This window comes from Rhinopithecus roxellana, chromosome 16, assembly GCF_007565055.1.
Source record: "Rhinopithecus roxellana isolate Shanxi Qingling chromosome 16, ASM756505v1, whole genome shotgun sequence".
Classification (NCBI taxonomy): Eukaryota; Metazoa; Chordata; class Mammalia; order Primates; family Cercopithecidae; genus Rhinopithecus; species Rhinopithecus roxellana.
In genome coordinates this window covers 91,027,318-91,044,905 of record NC_044564.1, presented here as the reverse complement: position 1 = coordinate 91,044,905, position 17,588 = coordinate 91,027,318, and the positions used below count along the sequence as shown (strand labels likewise).

General features: G+C 46.1%; 1 protein-coding gene across 2 annotated transcripts; it reads right to left on the bottom strand.

Annotated features, from left to right (window-relative positions):
* Nucleotides 1–612: 612 nt before the first annotated feature.
* On the bottom strand, nucleotides 613–16,166 carry PRXL2C (peroxiredoxin like 2C). Of its 2 annotated transcripts, XM_010358149.2 has the most exons (6): nucleotides 15,927–16,166; nucleotides 15,547–15,615; nucleotides 12,351–12,404; nucleotides 12,082–12,187; nucleotides 6,485–6,616; nucleotides 613–2,164 (listed from the first exon to the last, which is right to left on the bottom strand). In XM_010358149.2, the coding sequence occupies exons 1-6, from the start codon at nucleotides 16,116–16,118 to the stop codon at nucleotides 2,037–2,039; spliced, it is 681 nt and encodes a 226-aa protein (XP_010356451.2). In that variant the 5' UTR covers nucleotides 16,119–16,166; the 3' UTR covers nucleotides 613–2,036. The 2 variants fall into 2 exon arrangements, with proteins under 2 accessions (XP_010356451.2, XP_030776202.1); XM_030920342.1 differs by lacking the exon at nucleotides 6,485–6,616.
* Nucleotides 16,167–17,588: the final 1,422 nt, after the last annotated feature.

Genomic DNA, 17,588 nt, shown 5'->3' with positions numbered 1-17,588 from the left:
TGAACTCCTGACCTCAGGTGATCTGTTCACCATGGCTTCCCAAAGTGCTGGAATTACAGGTATGCACCACCACACCCAGCTAATTTTTCTCCTTTAAAGCCTTTAGTACATTAATCATAGTTTTTAAGACAATTATCGGTCTGATTAATTCCAACATTCTGGCCATATCTGAATCTGGTTCTAGTGCTCGTTGTCTTTTCAAATTGTTTTTTCTTTCATATACCTTGTAATTCCTTCTTGGTAGTGGACATGATGTGCTGAGACGGGAACAATGAAAGGTGTTCATTCTCATCTTCACCCGGAGTAGGCTGAGGAGGAGGAGGAGGAGGAGGAGGAGGAGGAGGAGTGGGCTGAGGAGGAGGAGGAGGAGGAGGAGGAGGGTTGGTTTTGCTGTCTCAGGTGAGGCAGAGGTGGAAGAGGTGGCAGGGGAGGCAGGCACACTTGGTATAACTTTAATTGAAAAAAATATCTACATATAATTGGACCCATGTAATCTGAACCTATGTTGCTCAAGGGTCAATTGTATATAATTTTTGTGTAAGCTTGTGATTCAGCAGTTTTAAGTCTAAAATCAGCAAAGGTCACCTTTAGTACAAAAAAAAGCACAAATAGTTTAAATGAGAAATTACATTTTTATTGAATAAAAGCATTATACAAACATGAAAATATATGCAACTATTTGAATACATTAGTTTTTTTGTAACTTTATATGCTTCATATAAAAGTATTGAGTTCAAAGCAGTATTGTACTTGCTATTAATTACCAAAATTCTGATTTTGCTATACTTTTCATCAGGATTTCTGGGACACTTCCCAACTAAACATATTAAGATTCCAGAAAAATAGGCCAGGCGTGGTGGCTCATACCTGTAATCCTAGCACTCTGGGAGGCTGAGGCAGGCGGATCACCTGAGGTCGGGAGTTCAAGACCAGCCTGATCAACATGGAGAAACCCTATCTCTACTAAAAATAGAGAATTAGCCGGGCGTGGTGGCACATGACTGTAATCCCAGCTACTTGGGAGGCTGAGGCAGGAGAATCGCTTGAACCCAGGAGGCAGAGGTTGTGGTAAGCCAAGATTGTGCCATTGCACTCCAGCCTGGGCAACAAGAGTGAAACTCCATTTCAAAAAAAACAAAAACAAAAAACAAACCTTATAGTTCCCTTTCAAAAAGCATACCGACCATATTTTAAATATATATCTTAAATATCTAAAACAAATTTTTTCTCCATAGCTCCCCCAGCCCCCCAAAATCCTAGTGAAATGGATAGCAAGTATGTAGTTTGAGAAGGTGCTGTGGACACTGGCTGTATATCAGATGTTTGGATTGCCCCACACCTACTCTGAGTAAAGCAGTTAGGATGGAAAAGTGGACTGCAGCTTACATGATTTGCACTTTTGTGAAGGTTGTTATGTAGGCATAAAATTGTTGTACAATGTTTAAAGACCTTTTCCTGGCCCTACAATGTTAATCATGCTCATTATATAACAGTTGGGAAATACAGAAAAGTACAGAAAAGAAAATAATAACACAGAGATACCTACTGGGAACATTTTGGTGTTTACTGTCTTTTTCCTAAGCATACAAAAATACAAATATATACATATAAAAATGAAGTTACATTGTTGACAGAATTTGATATTTTGTCTTCTTCACTGAATACAATGGTCTTCTGCTGCTCTCCCATCCCTTTATATATTCATCAGAATTTACATTGCCAAAAAAATCTTTCATTGAATATACCATAATGTAAAATAACAAATATTTATGATTTTATAGGTTTTATAGGTTTAAAGTTATATTTTGTATATTCATTTTTGTTATTTTGTATAAAATGTTAAGTTATAAAATGGAAGTATTTATCACATTGCTGACAACTGATGCCTCCCAGCATGCAACTCACCTGCTTCAAGCCCCCTTTATGCTCCCCTAACTCCTCAAAGGCTGGGAAGGGACAGCAGGTTCGACACTGCCCGAGGATGTTGAAGGTCACACTCCAGAAGGACCAGTGAAAGTGACTGATTGCATTTTAAGTCACACATGGATAACTGAAGGTCTGTTTGTAAAGTTCACATGCTGAACTCCTACCAGCTGTAAAACAGAGTTGATGGGTTTGTGATCCAACCTATTCCTATCGCGGTGTATAAAATGGATGTTGTTACCTGGAAGAGAGTAAGAATAAAAGGCTGAGGCATAGTAAGTATTATTCATCAGATTTACTGCTTACTAAAATCAAGGACGCTTTTCAACCTTTAATTAGTCCAAAGGCAAAAATTAATTACCTGGCATGCATTATATTCTCTATATAATGCCATCATAATTTTTAATCATGGTAATAAAGTATGACAAGGATTATGGTTAAATAAGAGTGATACTTGATGTTTTATGACATCCAAGGGGAAAGATTTTTAAATTATAACCTTCTGTTAGGTTTTATTAAATATAATTAAATAAAATGTCCTGTCGGACGGGCAGAATATGGAACTCCCATAGATATCAAGCTGGGGCCGGGCGCGGTGGCTCAAGCCTGTAATCCCAGCACTTTGGGAGGCCGAGGCGGGCGGATCACAAGGTCAGGAGGTCGAGACCATCCTGGCTCACACAGTGAAACCCCGTCTCCACTTAAAAAATACAAAAAATTAGCCGGGCGAGATGGCGGCGCCTGTAGTCCCAGCTACTCGGGAGGCTGAGGCAGGAGAATGGCGTGGACCCGGGAGGCGGAGCTTGCAGTGAGCTGAGATCCGGCCACTGCACTCCAGCCTGGGCGACAGAGCGAGACTCCGTCTCAAAAAAAAAAAAAAAAAAAAGATATCAAGCTGGAAAATTATATCTGTTTCTTAAATCTAATAACAGAATAAATATAATAAGGGAATAAATCACTCACTTCAAAAAATCCACTCCCAAATACTGATATAACAGGCTATCTGTATTATAACCATAGCCCAAAAGAGGCTCTAAAATAAGGCCTTAAAAGACAGTCAGTTACAATACACTTAGATGTCCCCAATCCTTACATCTGTTCAAATACAGAGTTTATAATTTACAATCATCAATTTAACATCAATCATTTAAAATCAAAATCTAGTTTGTTTGATTCTTGAACTCAAGAATTTTAACTTAAACCATTACATATAAGTATCACATGAGGCATGTTTTCTTTCTTTTTTTTTTTTTTTTTGAGATGGAGTCTAGCTCTGTCACCCAGGCTGGAGTGCAGTGGCGTGATCTTGGCTCACTGCAACCTCTGCCTCCTAGGTTCAAGTGATTCTCTTGCCTCAGCCTCCCGAGTAGCTGGGACTACGGGCATGCACCACCATACCCAGCTAATTTTTGTATTTTTAGTAGAGATGGGGTTTCACCAGGTTGGCCAGGATGGTTTTGATCTCTTGACCTTGTGATCCACCCACCTCGGCCTCCCAAAGTGCTGGGATTACAGGCGTGAGCCATTGCGCTGGGCCATGAGGCATGTTTTCTAAGCACAGCTGGCCTTCTGCATCCATGGGTTCTGCATCCTCATTCAACAAACCACGGATTGAAAATATTCAGGAAGGAAAGGATAGCTGCATATGTGCTGAATATGTACAGACATTATTTTCCTGGTCATTATTCCCTAAATAGTACAGTACAACAACTACTTACATTGCATTTGGTATTACAAGTAAACTAGAAGGCTGGGCACGGTGGCTCAAGCCTGTAATCTCAGCACTTTGGGAGGCCGAGACGGGCGGATCATGAGGTCAGGAGATCGAGACCATCCTGGCTAACCCGGTGAAACCCCGTCTCTACTAAAAGTACAAAAAACTAGCCGGGTGAGGTGGCGGGCGCCTGTAGTCCCAGCTACTTGGGAGGCTGAGGCAGGAGAATGGCGTAAACCTGGGAGGTGGAGCTTGCAGTGAGCTGAGATCGCGCCACTGCACTCCAGCTTGGGGGACAGAGCGAGAATCCGTCTCAAAAAAAAAAAAAAAAAAAAAAGTAAACTACAGATGATTTAAAGTGCAGGGGAGGACGTGCATAGGCTACATCCAAATACTACAGCATTTTATATAAGACACTTGAGCATCTCAGATTCTGGGATCCACTGCAGGTCCAGGAACCAGTTCCCCATGGATGCTGAGGGATGACTGTATGGTCCCAAGTTGGCACACAAATGATGTTCTCCATGTGCTCTTTATTTTTTACTTACTTATTTTTTGAGACGGCGTCTTGGTCTCTCGCCCAGGCTGGAGTGCAGTGGCATGATTTTGGCTCACTGCAACCTCCACCTCCCAGGTTCAAGTGATTCTCCTGCCTCAGCCTCGCAAGTAGCTGGAACTACAGGTGCGTGCCACCACTCCCAGCTAATTTTTTGTATTTTTAGTAGAGATGGGGTTTCACCATGTTAGTCAGGATTGTCTCAATCTCCTGACCTTGTGATCTGCACGCTTCTGGCTCCCAAAGTGTTAGGATTACAGGAGTGAGCCACAGTGCCCGGCCCATGTATTCTTTATTCTTACACAACACAAGATGTGGACAAATGCTTCAGAGACATGGAAATAAGGGGCCCCAAAACATCCCCTTTTGGGTCTGAGGATAGAAATAAGTTGTTCAGAAATATGGCTAATGTCATTCTGGGCTAATGCATAGGATTCATTCTCATTAATCAGGGCTTCTTTTTATAACTAATCTAACTGCTATAAATTCACGAGAGGGAGGGAAAGGGAGATTTTGGCTATAACGTTCCAGCTGCAAAAAGCCCAAAAGTCGTATTACTCAGTCAAAACCCTCCTTCTAAAAAATATGGTATTGGCTGGGCGTGGTGGCTCACACCTGTAATCCCAGCACTTTGGGAGGCAGAGGTTGGCATATCACGAGGTCAAGTAATTGAGACCATTCTGGCCAACCTGGTGAAACCCTGTCTCTACTAAAAATACAAAAATTAGCTGGGTGTGGTGGTGGGCGCCTGTAGTCCCACCTACTCGGGAGGCTGAGGCAGGAAAATCGTTTGAACTTGGGAGGTAGCGGATGTAGTGAACCGAGATTGCACCACTGCACTCCAGCCTGGTGACAGAGTGAGGCTCCATCTCAAAAAAAAAAAAAAAGTATTTATGAAAATAAACATTACTTTTGTAACTCTTATAAGCTATGCTCATTAAGATGGACAGTTTTAAAGAGGAAGAAAAAGCAAAAAGATGATCTTACAGTATAGTGATTTAGGCTTTTGAACCCTGTCTGATACGGGTGTTTGTTCCTTGCTGCAATGCTGGTACACAGTAGAGATCCAATCAGTTACAATACACTTAGATGTCCACAATCCTTACATCTGTTCAAATACATCTGCTCAAACACTTAGCAGAGACGAGCCACAGTAATCTCAGGTGGTCCACACCCATCAATAAAGTTGTTAACAGTGTGTGGCGTATAGTTGGACCTCAATCCCATTCTTTTTTTTTTTTTTGAGAGGGAGTTTCCTTCTTGTCACCCAGGCTGAAGTGCAGTGGCATGATCTCGGCTCACTGCAACCTCCGCCTCCCAGGTTCAAGTGATTCTCCTGCCTTAGCCTCCCAAGTAGCTGGGATGACAAGCATGCACCACCATGCCCGGTAATTTTTTGTATTTTTAGTAGAGATGGGGTTTCACCAAGTTAGCCAGGCTGGTCTCGAACTCCTGGCCTCAAGTGATCCACCCGCCTCGGCCTCCCAAAGTGCTGGGATTACAGGTGTGAGCCACCGTGCCCGGCCTCAGTGGGATGAGCTGTCCCTAGCACTGACTTACTTGCTGACACTGAGTAAGTCTCCTAGTTTTGTTAGGTATGAATAACTACATGGATTCTTTTCTTGACAAAAAAAGCGTGTGACGATTTTCCCCTATTCGGAAATGGTCATGTCCACTGAACATTCCTAAATAGGGGAGTATCAAGGCCATATACAGATCACCAACCCACAGGTGATTGTGGGGAATCATCCAGGCACGGGATGATGGACACGCTCATCAAATGCATAAACATCAAAATACACGGAAGCCTTTGAAAACAAAAGATGCCCCTCTACAAAAGCATAGCATCCTGATTGTAATGCCAAGATGTCCATTTGTACAGGATGTCTGCTTTATGAAGAAAATGGTGGCCTCTGGGCCAGGCACGGTGGCTCAAGCCTGTAATCCCAGCACTTTGGGAGGCAGAGGGAGGCAAATCACAAGGTCAGAAGTCGAGACTATCCTGGCTAACACGGTGAAACCCCATCTCTACTAAAAATACAAAAAATTAGCCGGGCGAGGTGGCGGGCGCCTGTAGTCCCAGCTACTCGGGAGGCTGAGGCAGGAGAATGGCGTGAACCCGGGAGGCGGAGCTTGCAGTGAGCCGAGATCCGGCCACTGCACTCCAGCCTGGGCGACAGAGTGAGACTCTGCCTCAAAAAAAAAAAAAAAAAAAGAAAAGAAAACAGCGGCCTCTGAACTTGTAAAAGGAACAAGACGTCTACTGCTGAACCTGGGCTTTGAAAGCTTACCTGGACCTAAAATGAGGATTCCACCTTGCTGAGCTGGGTCTCCTTGAAAATCAAAGAGAGGGCCAGTCACTGCCCGCCACAGGCTCTGAAGGCTTCCTGAGAGTAGATTTGATTTTACGTGGGGGCTCTGTCCTGAAATGTTGAAAACTGTCTTTAGACGTTATTTTATATTCAATTTGATATTAAGAAGATAATGTATTTCTAGAAGACATTCTCTGTCTTCCTTCAAAGAATAGTTTCTCAACCTTTTACTATCAACATTTTGGCTCAGATCATTCTGTCCTGTGCGACATAAGGTGTTTTGCAACATCATTGCCTTCTATACCCACTAAATACCAGTGGCACCGTTTACCAAGTTGTAAAAACCAAAAACATCTTCAGACAATGCCAAATGTCTCCCGGGGAGAAAGGAGTAATGTCCCAGTTAAGAACTACTGCTTTAAAGGAAAACGTGATGACAGACCCACATCATTTTCCGCCAGAGAAAAATGTCAACTATAGACTTCTCAAATTAGCAGTGCTTTCCCATTTTAATTCCCCGTTTATACTCTGTTTAGTCTCACTTATTAATAGGCAGCTACTGTCCTTTTCAAGAGACATTGTGACACAGACTGTTACGTGTTGGTCAAAACCTGTTTCCTCTTTCTGGGCCCACAGCTAAAGTATATTTTCCAGTCTTAGTTGCAGTTAGGCAAGGTATGTGACTACGTCATAAACAATGAATGAAATGATCTGTGCTGCTTCCAGGCCAAGCTCCTCCCACAAGTGATTCTCATGTTCCTTCTACATTCTTGGAAGGCTTGGGTTGAACATGGCAAAGCACAAGGTGGAAGGTGCCTGGATCCCGGAACTGCTGCTCAAGAGGAAGAGCATCCAAATAGAAAAACCGTTCTTGAAATTTAAGATAAAAAGAAATAACCTCCTACCATGTCATGCTACTGAGACATGGGGGTTTAGCTGTGACAACAGCCACTGTAGCTACCTCTTCACTTCTCCTTGGCTGTCAGTTTTCTATTTCTGTTCTCACAGTGGCTGATACTTCATTTTCCACTTCGTTTGAGCAAAGAAACTCAGTCTCTTTACTCTCTTTGTAATTAATTTTTCTCCTATCCCTGCCATTTATGTCTGTCTTTTAGCTTCTTATTTTAATGACTATGCAGCCTTTGGCCTGCCTCATTTCCTAATATTTCCAAATATCTATTATTTCCCTTCATCTCTTCAACTCTTTGATTTCTTTCATGTTTACATTATAATGAGCATTTATCTTACCAAGAAACAAATACAGGCTCACTAGCATAGAGACTTGAGACTTGAGTAAAAGATTAAGTTTTACTTTGTTTTTTGAGAGACAGGGTCATGCTCTGTTGCTCAGTCTGGAGTGCAGTGGCACCATCATAGCTCAATGCAGCCTCCAACTCCTGGGCTCAGGCGATCCTCCCCCTTTGGCTTCCTAAGTAGCTGCGACCACTGGTTCATGCCACCAATCCTGGCTAATTAAAAAATTTTCTTTTGTAGAGATGGGGTCTCACTTTGTTGACCAGGCTGGTCTCAAATTCCTGGCCTCAAGAGATCCTCCCACCTCTGCCTCCCAAAGTGCTGGGATTACAAGTGTGAGCCACTGTGCCTGGCCTTGAATTTTACTATCTTATAGGATTCTATATGTGAAATAAATGTTCAGAAATCCAAACTCTCTCCTTATTTTTTAAAATTCAAAAAAATTGTTTGAGACAGAGCCTCAGTCGTCACCCAGGCTGGAGTGCAGTGGCACGATCACGGCTCACTGCAGCCTCAACCTCCCAGACTGCAACCAATTCTCCCGCCTCAGCCTCCCACATAGCAGGGAGTACAAGCACACACCACCCACATAGCAGGGAGTACAGGCACACACCATGCTCAGCTAATTTTTGTACTTTTCGTAGAGACAGGGTTTCGCCATGTTGCCCAGGCTGGTCTCGAATTCCTACACTCAAGAAGTCCTCCCACCTCGGCCTCCCAAAGTGCTAGGAATGCAGGTGTGAGCCACCACACCCAGCCCAAACTCTCTTCTTATGTTCAAAGAAGGGGTCAGTTAATATTTCAGAAATTTTAGAAATTCAACTTGAGATTCCATAGCTTAGAACTAAGTAATCTTTGTTGTCAAGCACAATCTAGTTTTGCCAGTTTGAATTTAATTCTTAGGTGTCAAACTTCGTTTTTCAGTCTTCTGTAAACCCAGTACTGCCTTGTATGTAATGGCTTCATTTTCTTGTTCTTCGTCTTTATAAAATAGGTACCATTAATTTTAAATTATAATTGTACATTTTTAGTGCCTTAGTTTTTCAAGTAAGACTATTCTGAGACTGACTTTGAGATTTATGCTTTATGTTTTTCTAGGGAGAAACCTTAAAAAAATTATTTTATGAGAACCTAATGTTTTGTTTGGCAATGCAGTCCTTTAACACAGGTCGAAGTAGTGAAGATTTGAATACACCCTCTCTTATAATTACAAGCATATATTCAACTTAGTATTCATCTATTTACTTTGCAATTCCATATCTTTACTGTGGCAATGAATAGTGAGGTGCAACTAAAGTGAAACTCAACAGTTTAGATATAAAGTGCTAATTTTTTTTTTTTTTGAGACAGAGTCTCGCTCTTGTTGCCCAGACAAGAGTGCAATGGCACAATCTCGGCTCACCGCAACCTCCGCCTTCCGGGGTCAAGCAATTCTCCTGCCTCAGTCTCCCGAGTAGCTGGGATTACAGATGTGCACCACCACACCCGGCTAATTTTGTATTTTTAGTAGAGATGGAGTTTCTCCATGTTGGTCAGGCTGGTCACGAACTCCCGACCTCAGGTGATCCACCCGCCTTGGCCTCCCAAAATCCTGGGATTACAGGCATGAGCCACAGCGCCCAGCCCTAAAGTGCTAAATAATTAAACAGACCTTACACATGCTGAGACTCTATTACAGCACATAAAAACTGTGTACCAAAAAGTAAGGTTCACGATCTGTACTGCTATGATTTCCTATACTAAAGAGAGAGAAACAAGCAGACTCTGTGTTTATGCTGGATCATCATGAGTTCTGATCAAGTTTAGGTCTCTTTTTTTTTTTTTTTTTTTTTTTTTTTGAGATGGAGTCTCTCTCTGTGGCCCAGGCTGGAGTGCAGTGGCCGGATCTCAGCTCACTGCAAGCTCCGCCTCCCGGGTTCACACCATTCTCCTGCCTCAGCCTCCCGAGTAGCTGGGACTACAGGCGCCCGCCACCTCGCCCGGCTATTTTTTTGTATTTTTAGTAGAGACGGGTTTCACCGTGTTAGCCAGGATGGTCTCGATCTCCTGATCTCGTGATCCGCCCGTCTCGGCCTCCCAAAGTGCTGGGATTATAGGCTTGAGCCACCGCGCCTGGCCAGGTCTTTTTCTTTAAACACATCAATAAAGGAGCCGGGCGCGGTGGTTCATGCCTGTAACTCCAGCACTTTGGATCACCTGAGGTCGGGAGTTTGAGACCAGCCTGACCAACATGGAGAAACCCCGTCTCTACTAAAAATACAAAATTAGTAGGGCATGGTGGCGCATGCCTGTAATTCCAGCTACTCAGGAGGCTGAAGCAGGAGAATCGCTTGAACCCGGGAAGCAGACATTGCAGTGAGCCAAGATCACACCATTGCACTCCAGCCTGGGCAACAAGAGTGAAACTCTGTCTCATAAAACAAAAAAACAAACAAACAAAAAACATCAATAGGCCGGGCGCGGTGGCTCAAGCCTGTAATCCCAGCACTTTGGGAGGCCGAGACGGGCGGATCACAAGGTCAGGAGATCGAGACCATCCTGGCTAACACGGTGAAACCCCGTCTCTACTAAAAATACAAAAAATTAGCCGGACGAGGCGGCGGGCGCATGTGGTCCCAGCTACTCGGGAGGCTGAGGCAGGAGAATGGCGTGAACCCGGGAGGCGGAGCTTGCAGTGAGCTGAGATCCGGCCACTGCACTCCAGCCTGGGCGACAGAGCAAGACTCCGTCTCAAAAACAAAACAAAACAAAACAAAACAAAAAAAAACATCAATAAAGGTATCATGCACCTCTGCCTCACAAACAGCTCCCAGACCCATCTCCTCCTCTCTATCCCCTCTTGAGGCCTTGCCATTTCTTTCTAGCTTATACCTGCCCTACAACCCTGTCACGAATATCACTGGCTCTGGTTTGGCCAGCACTAATCCCTGCTCCACATGGGTTATATGACTGTCTCACTTTTCTGCTTCAAACACTTGTATAATTCCCCAACTGCTTCAGAATAAATCCAAACTCCTTGGCACATTACTCCAGGTTCAACATGAACTGGCTATAACTTATCCCTTGGCTCACACCAATTCCCCTAGCTGGGTCTTACACTCCGGACAGAGGCAGGGACCTGTATTTTTCTGAAGGAGTCACGTTTTCTCATGCCTTTGTGCTTTTGCACATGCTACTTTCTGTCTAGCGTGCCCTTCCCCACCCTCACTTCACCCAGCTAACTCCTTTTACAGTGAGCTGAGACCATCTCCTCTGAGAAGCCCGCCCAGATCCTTCTCCACTTAAATTGCTGACAAAGTATTTCTAGTCAGGAATGCCTCCCTCCATCACTGGCCCTTAGATGGCATTGTGATTAGCTGTTTGTGTCTCTCTCCCAGAGCAGATGATGAGTCTGCATGGTGGGGACTATGTATTTTACCACTGTCCTCCTGGGATCATCCAACACAGTGGGTATCAGACAAGACGTCAATAATATTTATTCAAAATGATTGATTTTTGTTTGAGTTGAGTTCTCTCATCTGGCATTTCAGAAACACACATAACCAGTGCAACTCAAGTTCTCTTATCTGGCATTTCAGAAACACACATAACCAGTGCAACTCAAGTTTTCTAAGCTCTATTAATTACAAGGAACTGTGGCAAGGCAGAGAACATAATGTAAGGATGAATAAACATGAAACTCTTCAACTAACTACACTCTCTGGTCCCCTTAAATGCAATAATAGAGCATATAATGAAGTGCACACACACACGATCTTTATGAAAATCATTTCTGTTTTCACAAAAATGGAACCACATTGAAAACACTTCTGCAGCTTATTTCCATTGAACAGTGCTTTGCTAACAGCCTTCCATGTCATTATACCCAGAAAATGAATCTTCTGGAGCCTGGTGTATCTGGATCACTTATTAGAATAATAAAAAGCAGCCCAAGGCCGGGCTCAGTGGCTCACGCCTGTAATCCCAGCACTTTGGGAGGCCGAGGCAGGTCAGGAGTTCGAGACCAGCCTGGCAAACATGGTGAAACCCTATCTCTACTAAAAATACAAAAACTTAGCTGGGCATAGTGGCAGGCGCCTGTAAACCCAGCTACTCAGGAGGCTGAAGCAGGAGAATCATTTGAACCCGGGAAGTGGAGGTTGCAGTGAGCTGAGATTGCGCCACTGCACTCCAGCCAGGGCAACAGAGAGAGACTCCATCTCAAAAAAAAAAAAAAGGGGGGGGGGACTGATTTATGAATTGACCATGTTTCCCTATGCATATATACACAAATATGAAAATACACCACGAGTGTTTTCTATTTCAGACACGTTATGTCTTACCTGAGGAGGCAATTTCTTCACCTCTTTTCATTCCCAATCTTTTATAAATTTCTCTCTCAGGATCGACATAGATTTCATGAGAATATCCAGTCAGTTTGCAAAAAGGCTGAAAAGAGAGAATGGCTAGAATTTTTACAAGAACAAATGAGAGAAAAGTAACAATACTCTAACTTCAGCCAATTTAGCCTACATTTAGTGGTTTAAATAATGTAATTTTTATGTCGGAAAAAGATTTCATTCATTAGTCTCCCAATGTACTAGATATTTACCTCAATATGATGGTAGGATGACTGTCCAATCACTATAAGGGTGACATTTGCTTCCTTAGGAGGAAAAAAAGGACATGTATATATCATTAGAAATTACGCACATTTTATACAACATCCCTTAACCCAACTCTTCTGTTTCATTCTAATGCCACCTATAGGCTTCTAGAGGAATGGAATAAACAGCAAAATTGTGTGAGTTAATGCAAAGATACGTATGGTAAAATATTAATTCAGATGTTTCTTTTGCTAAGTAGGAATTTCAAGACTTACACGTAAGACCTAAAACTACAAAACTACTAGAATAAAACTACAAAACCGCCATGACATGGGTATAAACCATCATTTCTAGAATATGACCTCAAAAATACAGAAAAAGCAAAAATAGACAAATGGGACTATATCAAACTAAAAAGCTTCTGCACAGCCAAGGAAACAATCAACAGAGAAGAGACACCTCACAGATTGAGAGAAAATATCTGCAAACTACACATCTGATAAGGGGCAAATTTCCAAAGTGTAAAAGAAACTCAAACAACTTTGCAAGAAAACAACATAGCCTGATTAAAAAATGGACAAAGGGCTGAGCCTGGTGACTCACGCCTGTAATCCCAGCACTTTGGGAGGTCAAGGCAGGTGGATCACCTGAGGTCAGGAGATCGAGACCAGCCTGACCAACATGGCGAAACCCTGTCTCTACTAAAATTACAAAAATTAGCTGGGTGTGGTGGCACGTACCTGTAATCCCAGCTACTCTGGAGGCTGAGGCAGGAGAATCACTTAACCCTAGGAGGCGAAGGCTGCAGCAAGCCAAGACTGGGCCACTGCTCTCCAGCCTGGGGGCTGAGTGAGACTCCGCCTCAAAAAAAAAAAAAAAAAGGACAAAGGATATGAATAGCTCTGGAAAGACATACAAATGGCCAAGAGATATATGAAAAGATGCTCAAAATCACTATTCATCAGGGAAATACAAATTCAAACTACAATGAGATATAACCTCACACTTGTTAAACGGCTATCAATAAGATGCAAGGTAAGTGTTTGGTGAGGATGTGGAGAAAAAGGAACTTTTGTACACTGTTGTTAGGAATGTAAATTAGTACAGCCATTATGGAAAACAGTCTGGAAGTTACTAAAAAATCAAAAATAGAACTATAATATGATTCAGCAATCCCACTACTGGGCATTTATCCAAAGGAAATGAAATCAGTATGTTGAAGAGATATCTCCACTCCCATGTTTTATTACAGCATGATTCACAATAGCCAAGATATAGAAGCAACCTCAGTGTTCAACAATGGATAAATATAAAGAAAATGCGGTATAGGCTGGGCGCAGTGGCTCACGCCTGTAATCCTAGCACTTTGGGAGGCCCAGGCAGGTGGATGGGTCAGGAGTTCGAGACCAGTTTGACTGACATGCAGAAACCCCATCTCTGCTAAAAATACAAAATTAGCGGGGCATGGAGGCGCATGCCTGTAATCCCAGTTACTCGGGAGGCTGAGGCAGGAGAATTGCTTGAACCCGGGAGGCGGAGGTTGCACTGAGCCCAGATCGTGCCATTGCACTCCAGCCTGGGTGACAAGAGCGAAAACTCCGTCTCAAAAAAAAAAAAAAAAGAAAAAAGAAAATGTGGTATCACAATGTAGTATTATTTAGTCATAAAAAAGACATGTTTCTGTTATTTGCGACAACACTGGATGCACCTGGAAGACATCATGTAAGTGAAATAAGCCAGGCCCAGGAAGAAGAATACCACATGATCTCACTTAGCTATGGAAACGAAAAAAGCAGAGTGGAATGATGGTTACCAGGGACTGGTTACTCAGGGATGAGGAGAAGGGAGATGATCCAAGGGTACAAAGTTTCAGTTAAACAAGAGGAATAACTTTTAGAGACCTGCTGCACAGCATGGTGACTATAGTTAATAATGTATACTTCAAAATTGCTAGAAGACTAGTTTTTTTTTTTTTTTTTTTTTTTTTTGAGGCGGAGTCTCGCTCTGTCGCCCGGACTGGAGTGCAGTGGCCAGATCTCAGCTCACTGCAAGCTCCGCCTCCCGGGTTTACGCCATTCTCCTGCCTCAGCCTCCTGAGTAGCTGGGACTACAGGCGCCCGCCACCTCGCCCGGCTAGTTTTTTTGTATTTTTAGTAGAGACGGGGTTTCACCGTGTTAGCCAGGATGGTCTCGATCTCCTGACCTCGTGATCCGCCCGTCTCGGCCTCCCAAAGTGCTGGGATTACAGGCTTGAGCCACCGCGCCCGGCAAAAGACTAGTTTTTACACGTTGTCATCACAAAAAAAAATAACTAAAATCACTATCTGACATGATGCGTATATTATCTCAATTTAATCATTCCACAAAAGTAAATGCCTATCAAAATATTACACTGTATCCCATAAACATATACAATTATATATGTCAATTTTAAAAAAGAATAAAAGAATACGCAGACGAACAGTCAAAACAGTTTTCGAAATGATATAGTCAATAATTCTCTACATTCTTCCCAAAGACATGCTTTTAAAACTAGGCACAGTTATTTAATCAATGTTATTTTTTCACATCCTAATTGATAAGGTCTGCTGAAAAAACATCTGTTTTATAAAGGCTGCCCAATGCCTTCCCTCATAAAGCTCACTTGGGCACAAACTTATCTGTGCCTGAAGAAAAACAAGTATGTGGCTGTGCTAGGGAACATGGAACTTTCAGCCTATTAACATAAACATTTGCACCTTTACGATATATTAGTATTTTCCCATAATGAGCAGCTATTTGGAGTGCAACAAAATTAAAGGGAAGAAAATATCAACCATTTCCAGCATTTGTTTTAGGGCATTAGCAGTCAACATTTGAGAACAGGCGCCAGGTTACCAGGCAACACTACAATTGTTAGTACGTTCACCACCAGGCAGCACCCAGTGAGTTAGGGCAGAAATAGATCTCTGACGTCTCTCTTCCTTTGGAGGGGCGCGGGTGGAGGGAGGGGCGCGGGTGGAGGGAGGGGCGCGGGTGGAGGGAGGGGCGCGGGTGGAGGGAGGGGCGCGGGTGGAGGGAGGGGCGCGGGTGGAGGGAGGGGCGCGGGTGGAGGGAGGGGCAATCCGGGTAGCAAGTGCCGCGTTGGAGCCGCGTCCTCCCCCGCCCCGCTCGCAAGGTCTGCAGGAGCCTGCACTGGGCCGCCCACGCTCAGAAACTCACTTGTAAGAAACTCTTGGGGATTTTGGCCAGATCCTCTACGTATTCCTTGCAGATGTAACACAGGAAATGCTGAAAGCCAATTCGGCAGAAAGGGCAAGTTAGTAACGCAGCACCCGCGGGCCCGGAAAGAGCCCGGTACTTCGCTGTGCGTGACGCGACTAAAGGCGACGCCCGCGGGGCCGGGACCTGCGGCCCGGGCGCCCGGCGCGTGGGAAGCGGGCCTCGCCCTCGTCCTGTCCCGCCCTAGGTGGGAAGCGGCGGCGGCGGCTGGGGAGGCTGCCTTCCCGTTTCAGTCCTAAGAAGCAGGAGGCGCAGCTCGCATCCCACAGCCTGCCCGGGCCTCGGGCCGCGCCTCCCTCCCAGCCGCGCCACCCGCTCACCCGCACGAACACCACCACGGCGCGGCGCTCCCGGAACAGCGCGCCGAAAGGTACCCGCTGCCCGCGGGCGTCCAGCACCGGCAGCTCGGCCACGGCGGCCGCCAGGGGCTGCCCACGGTCGGGGCCACTCGGGGCCGGGACCGGGGCGGTGCCCCCGCTAACCTGCCGCGTGACCGGGGCGGGCGCGGCCATGACGCGGGGCGGCCAAGGGCCTGGGTCCGCTCTGCCAGCGCGGGGCGGGGCGCGCAGAGGCGGGGCGCGGAGGGCGGGGCGGGGCGCGCAGAGGCGGGGCCGGACGGGCGGGCGCGCAGAGGCGGGCGCGGGGGGGCGGGGCGGGGCGCGCAGAGGCGGGGCGCGGGGGCGGGGCGGGGCGCGCAGAGGCGGGGCGCGGGGGGGCGGGGCGGGGCGCGCAGAGGCGGGGCGCGGAGGGCGGGGCGGGGCGTGCAGAGGCGGGGCGCGGAGGGCGGGGCGGGGCGCGCAGAGGCGGGCGCGGAGGGCGGGGCGGGGCGCGCAGAGGCGGGGGCGAGGGCGGGGCGGGGCGCGCAGAGGCGGGCGCGGGGGGCGGGGCGGGGCGCGCAGAGGCGGGGCGCGGGGGGCGGGGCGGGGCGCGCAGAGGCGGGGCGCGGGGGGGCGGGCGGGGCGCGCAGAGGCGGGCGCGGAGGGCGGGGCGGGGCGTGCAGAGGCGGGGCGCGGAGGGCGGGGCGGGGCGCGCAGAGGCGGGGCGCGGAGGGCGGGGCGGGGCGTGCAGAGGCGGGACCTGGAAGCCACAGTTGCCGCCGCGCTGCGCGGGCCTGGGAGCTGCCGGAGTGAATCCCGCGGGCGGTTCTGACTCTGCTGTCAGGGTAGGGGACAGAGAGAGAACGTAAGGTCCGTCCAGGACGAGCAAACGTTATTGAGGAAGAAAGCCGCCCGCGCTCTCCGTAGCCACCTGAGCGGAGGTTCTCACCTATTCGAGAACTAATGGGTATGTGTGAGAAGGTGGGCTAGGGCTGGGCCCACCTTTTGTAGACACACAGGCCGGACCTGTAGTCCTAGCGACTTGGGAGGCCGAGGCGGGAGGATAACTTGAGGGCAGGAGTTCAAGACCAGTCTGGGTAGGTAACAGAGGGCAACACCATCTCCGTTTTTTAAAAAGATAAATAATAAAAATTTTAAAAAGGTGAGCTGGGAGGGATGAGTATGATGAAGTTAGATGGCTTAGCAGCTGTTTTGTAGAAATCACACACTTCCAATTCAGTTTCTCCTGGGGTGGGTAGGCAGGCATAGGGAAATCTGGGGATCTCAGCCTTTGTGAGACCAAACTGGCCCTGGATTTAGAGGTTTGTCTTTCTCAGGTTTCTCATGGGTGCTAACCGTGTGCCCAAGATTTCCAGAGCAGGACCAGGTAACATTCAGGCTCTTTGTCTTCATAAGCTTACTCACCCTTGCGTATGGATTTGGAGTTCAGAAAGTACATCCTTTATCTATGGTCTCTGTTGAGTTGAAGAATATTTCCGGGGCGGAGCACTAGGCAGGTCTATGTGACTGATATGACTCTGCCACAAAGCGCAGGAAAGGCTGATGCTGCATCCTCTGGCTTTCACCTGTGTGCAGATTGTATACTTTATTGAGCACACATTAAGTGCTCTGTTTGAGAAGCTCTGCAGTATGTTTAGCAGATTT

Bases quoted from the DNA above. Each gene is read 5' to 3' on its own strand.
- PRXL2C (XM_010358149.2), bottom strand. From the start codon at position 16,118: ATGGCCGCGCCCGCCCCGGTCACGCGGCAGGTTAGCGGGGGCACCGCC. The intron at 15,616-15,926 runs GTGAGCGGGTGG...ATTGGCTTTCAG, and splicing joins CCGTGGTGGTGTTCGTGCGG to CATTTCCTGTGTTACATCTG. The intron at 6,617-12,081 runs GTAAGACATAAC...TCAACATTTCAG, and splicing joins TGAAGAAATTGCCTCCTCAG to GACAGAGCCCCCACGTAAAA.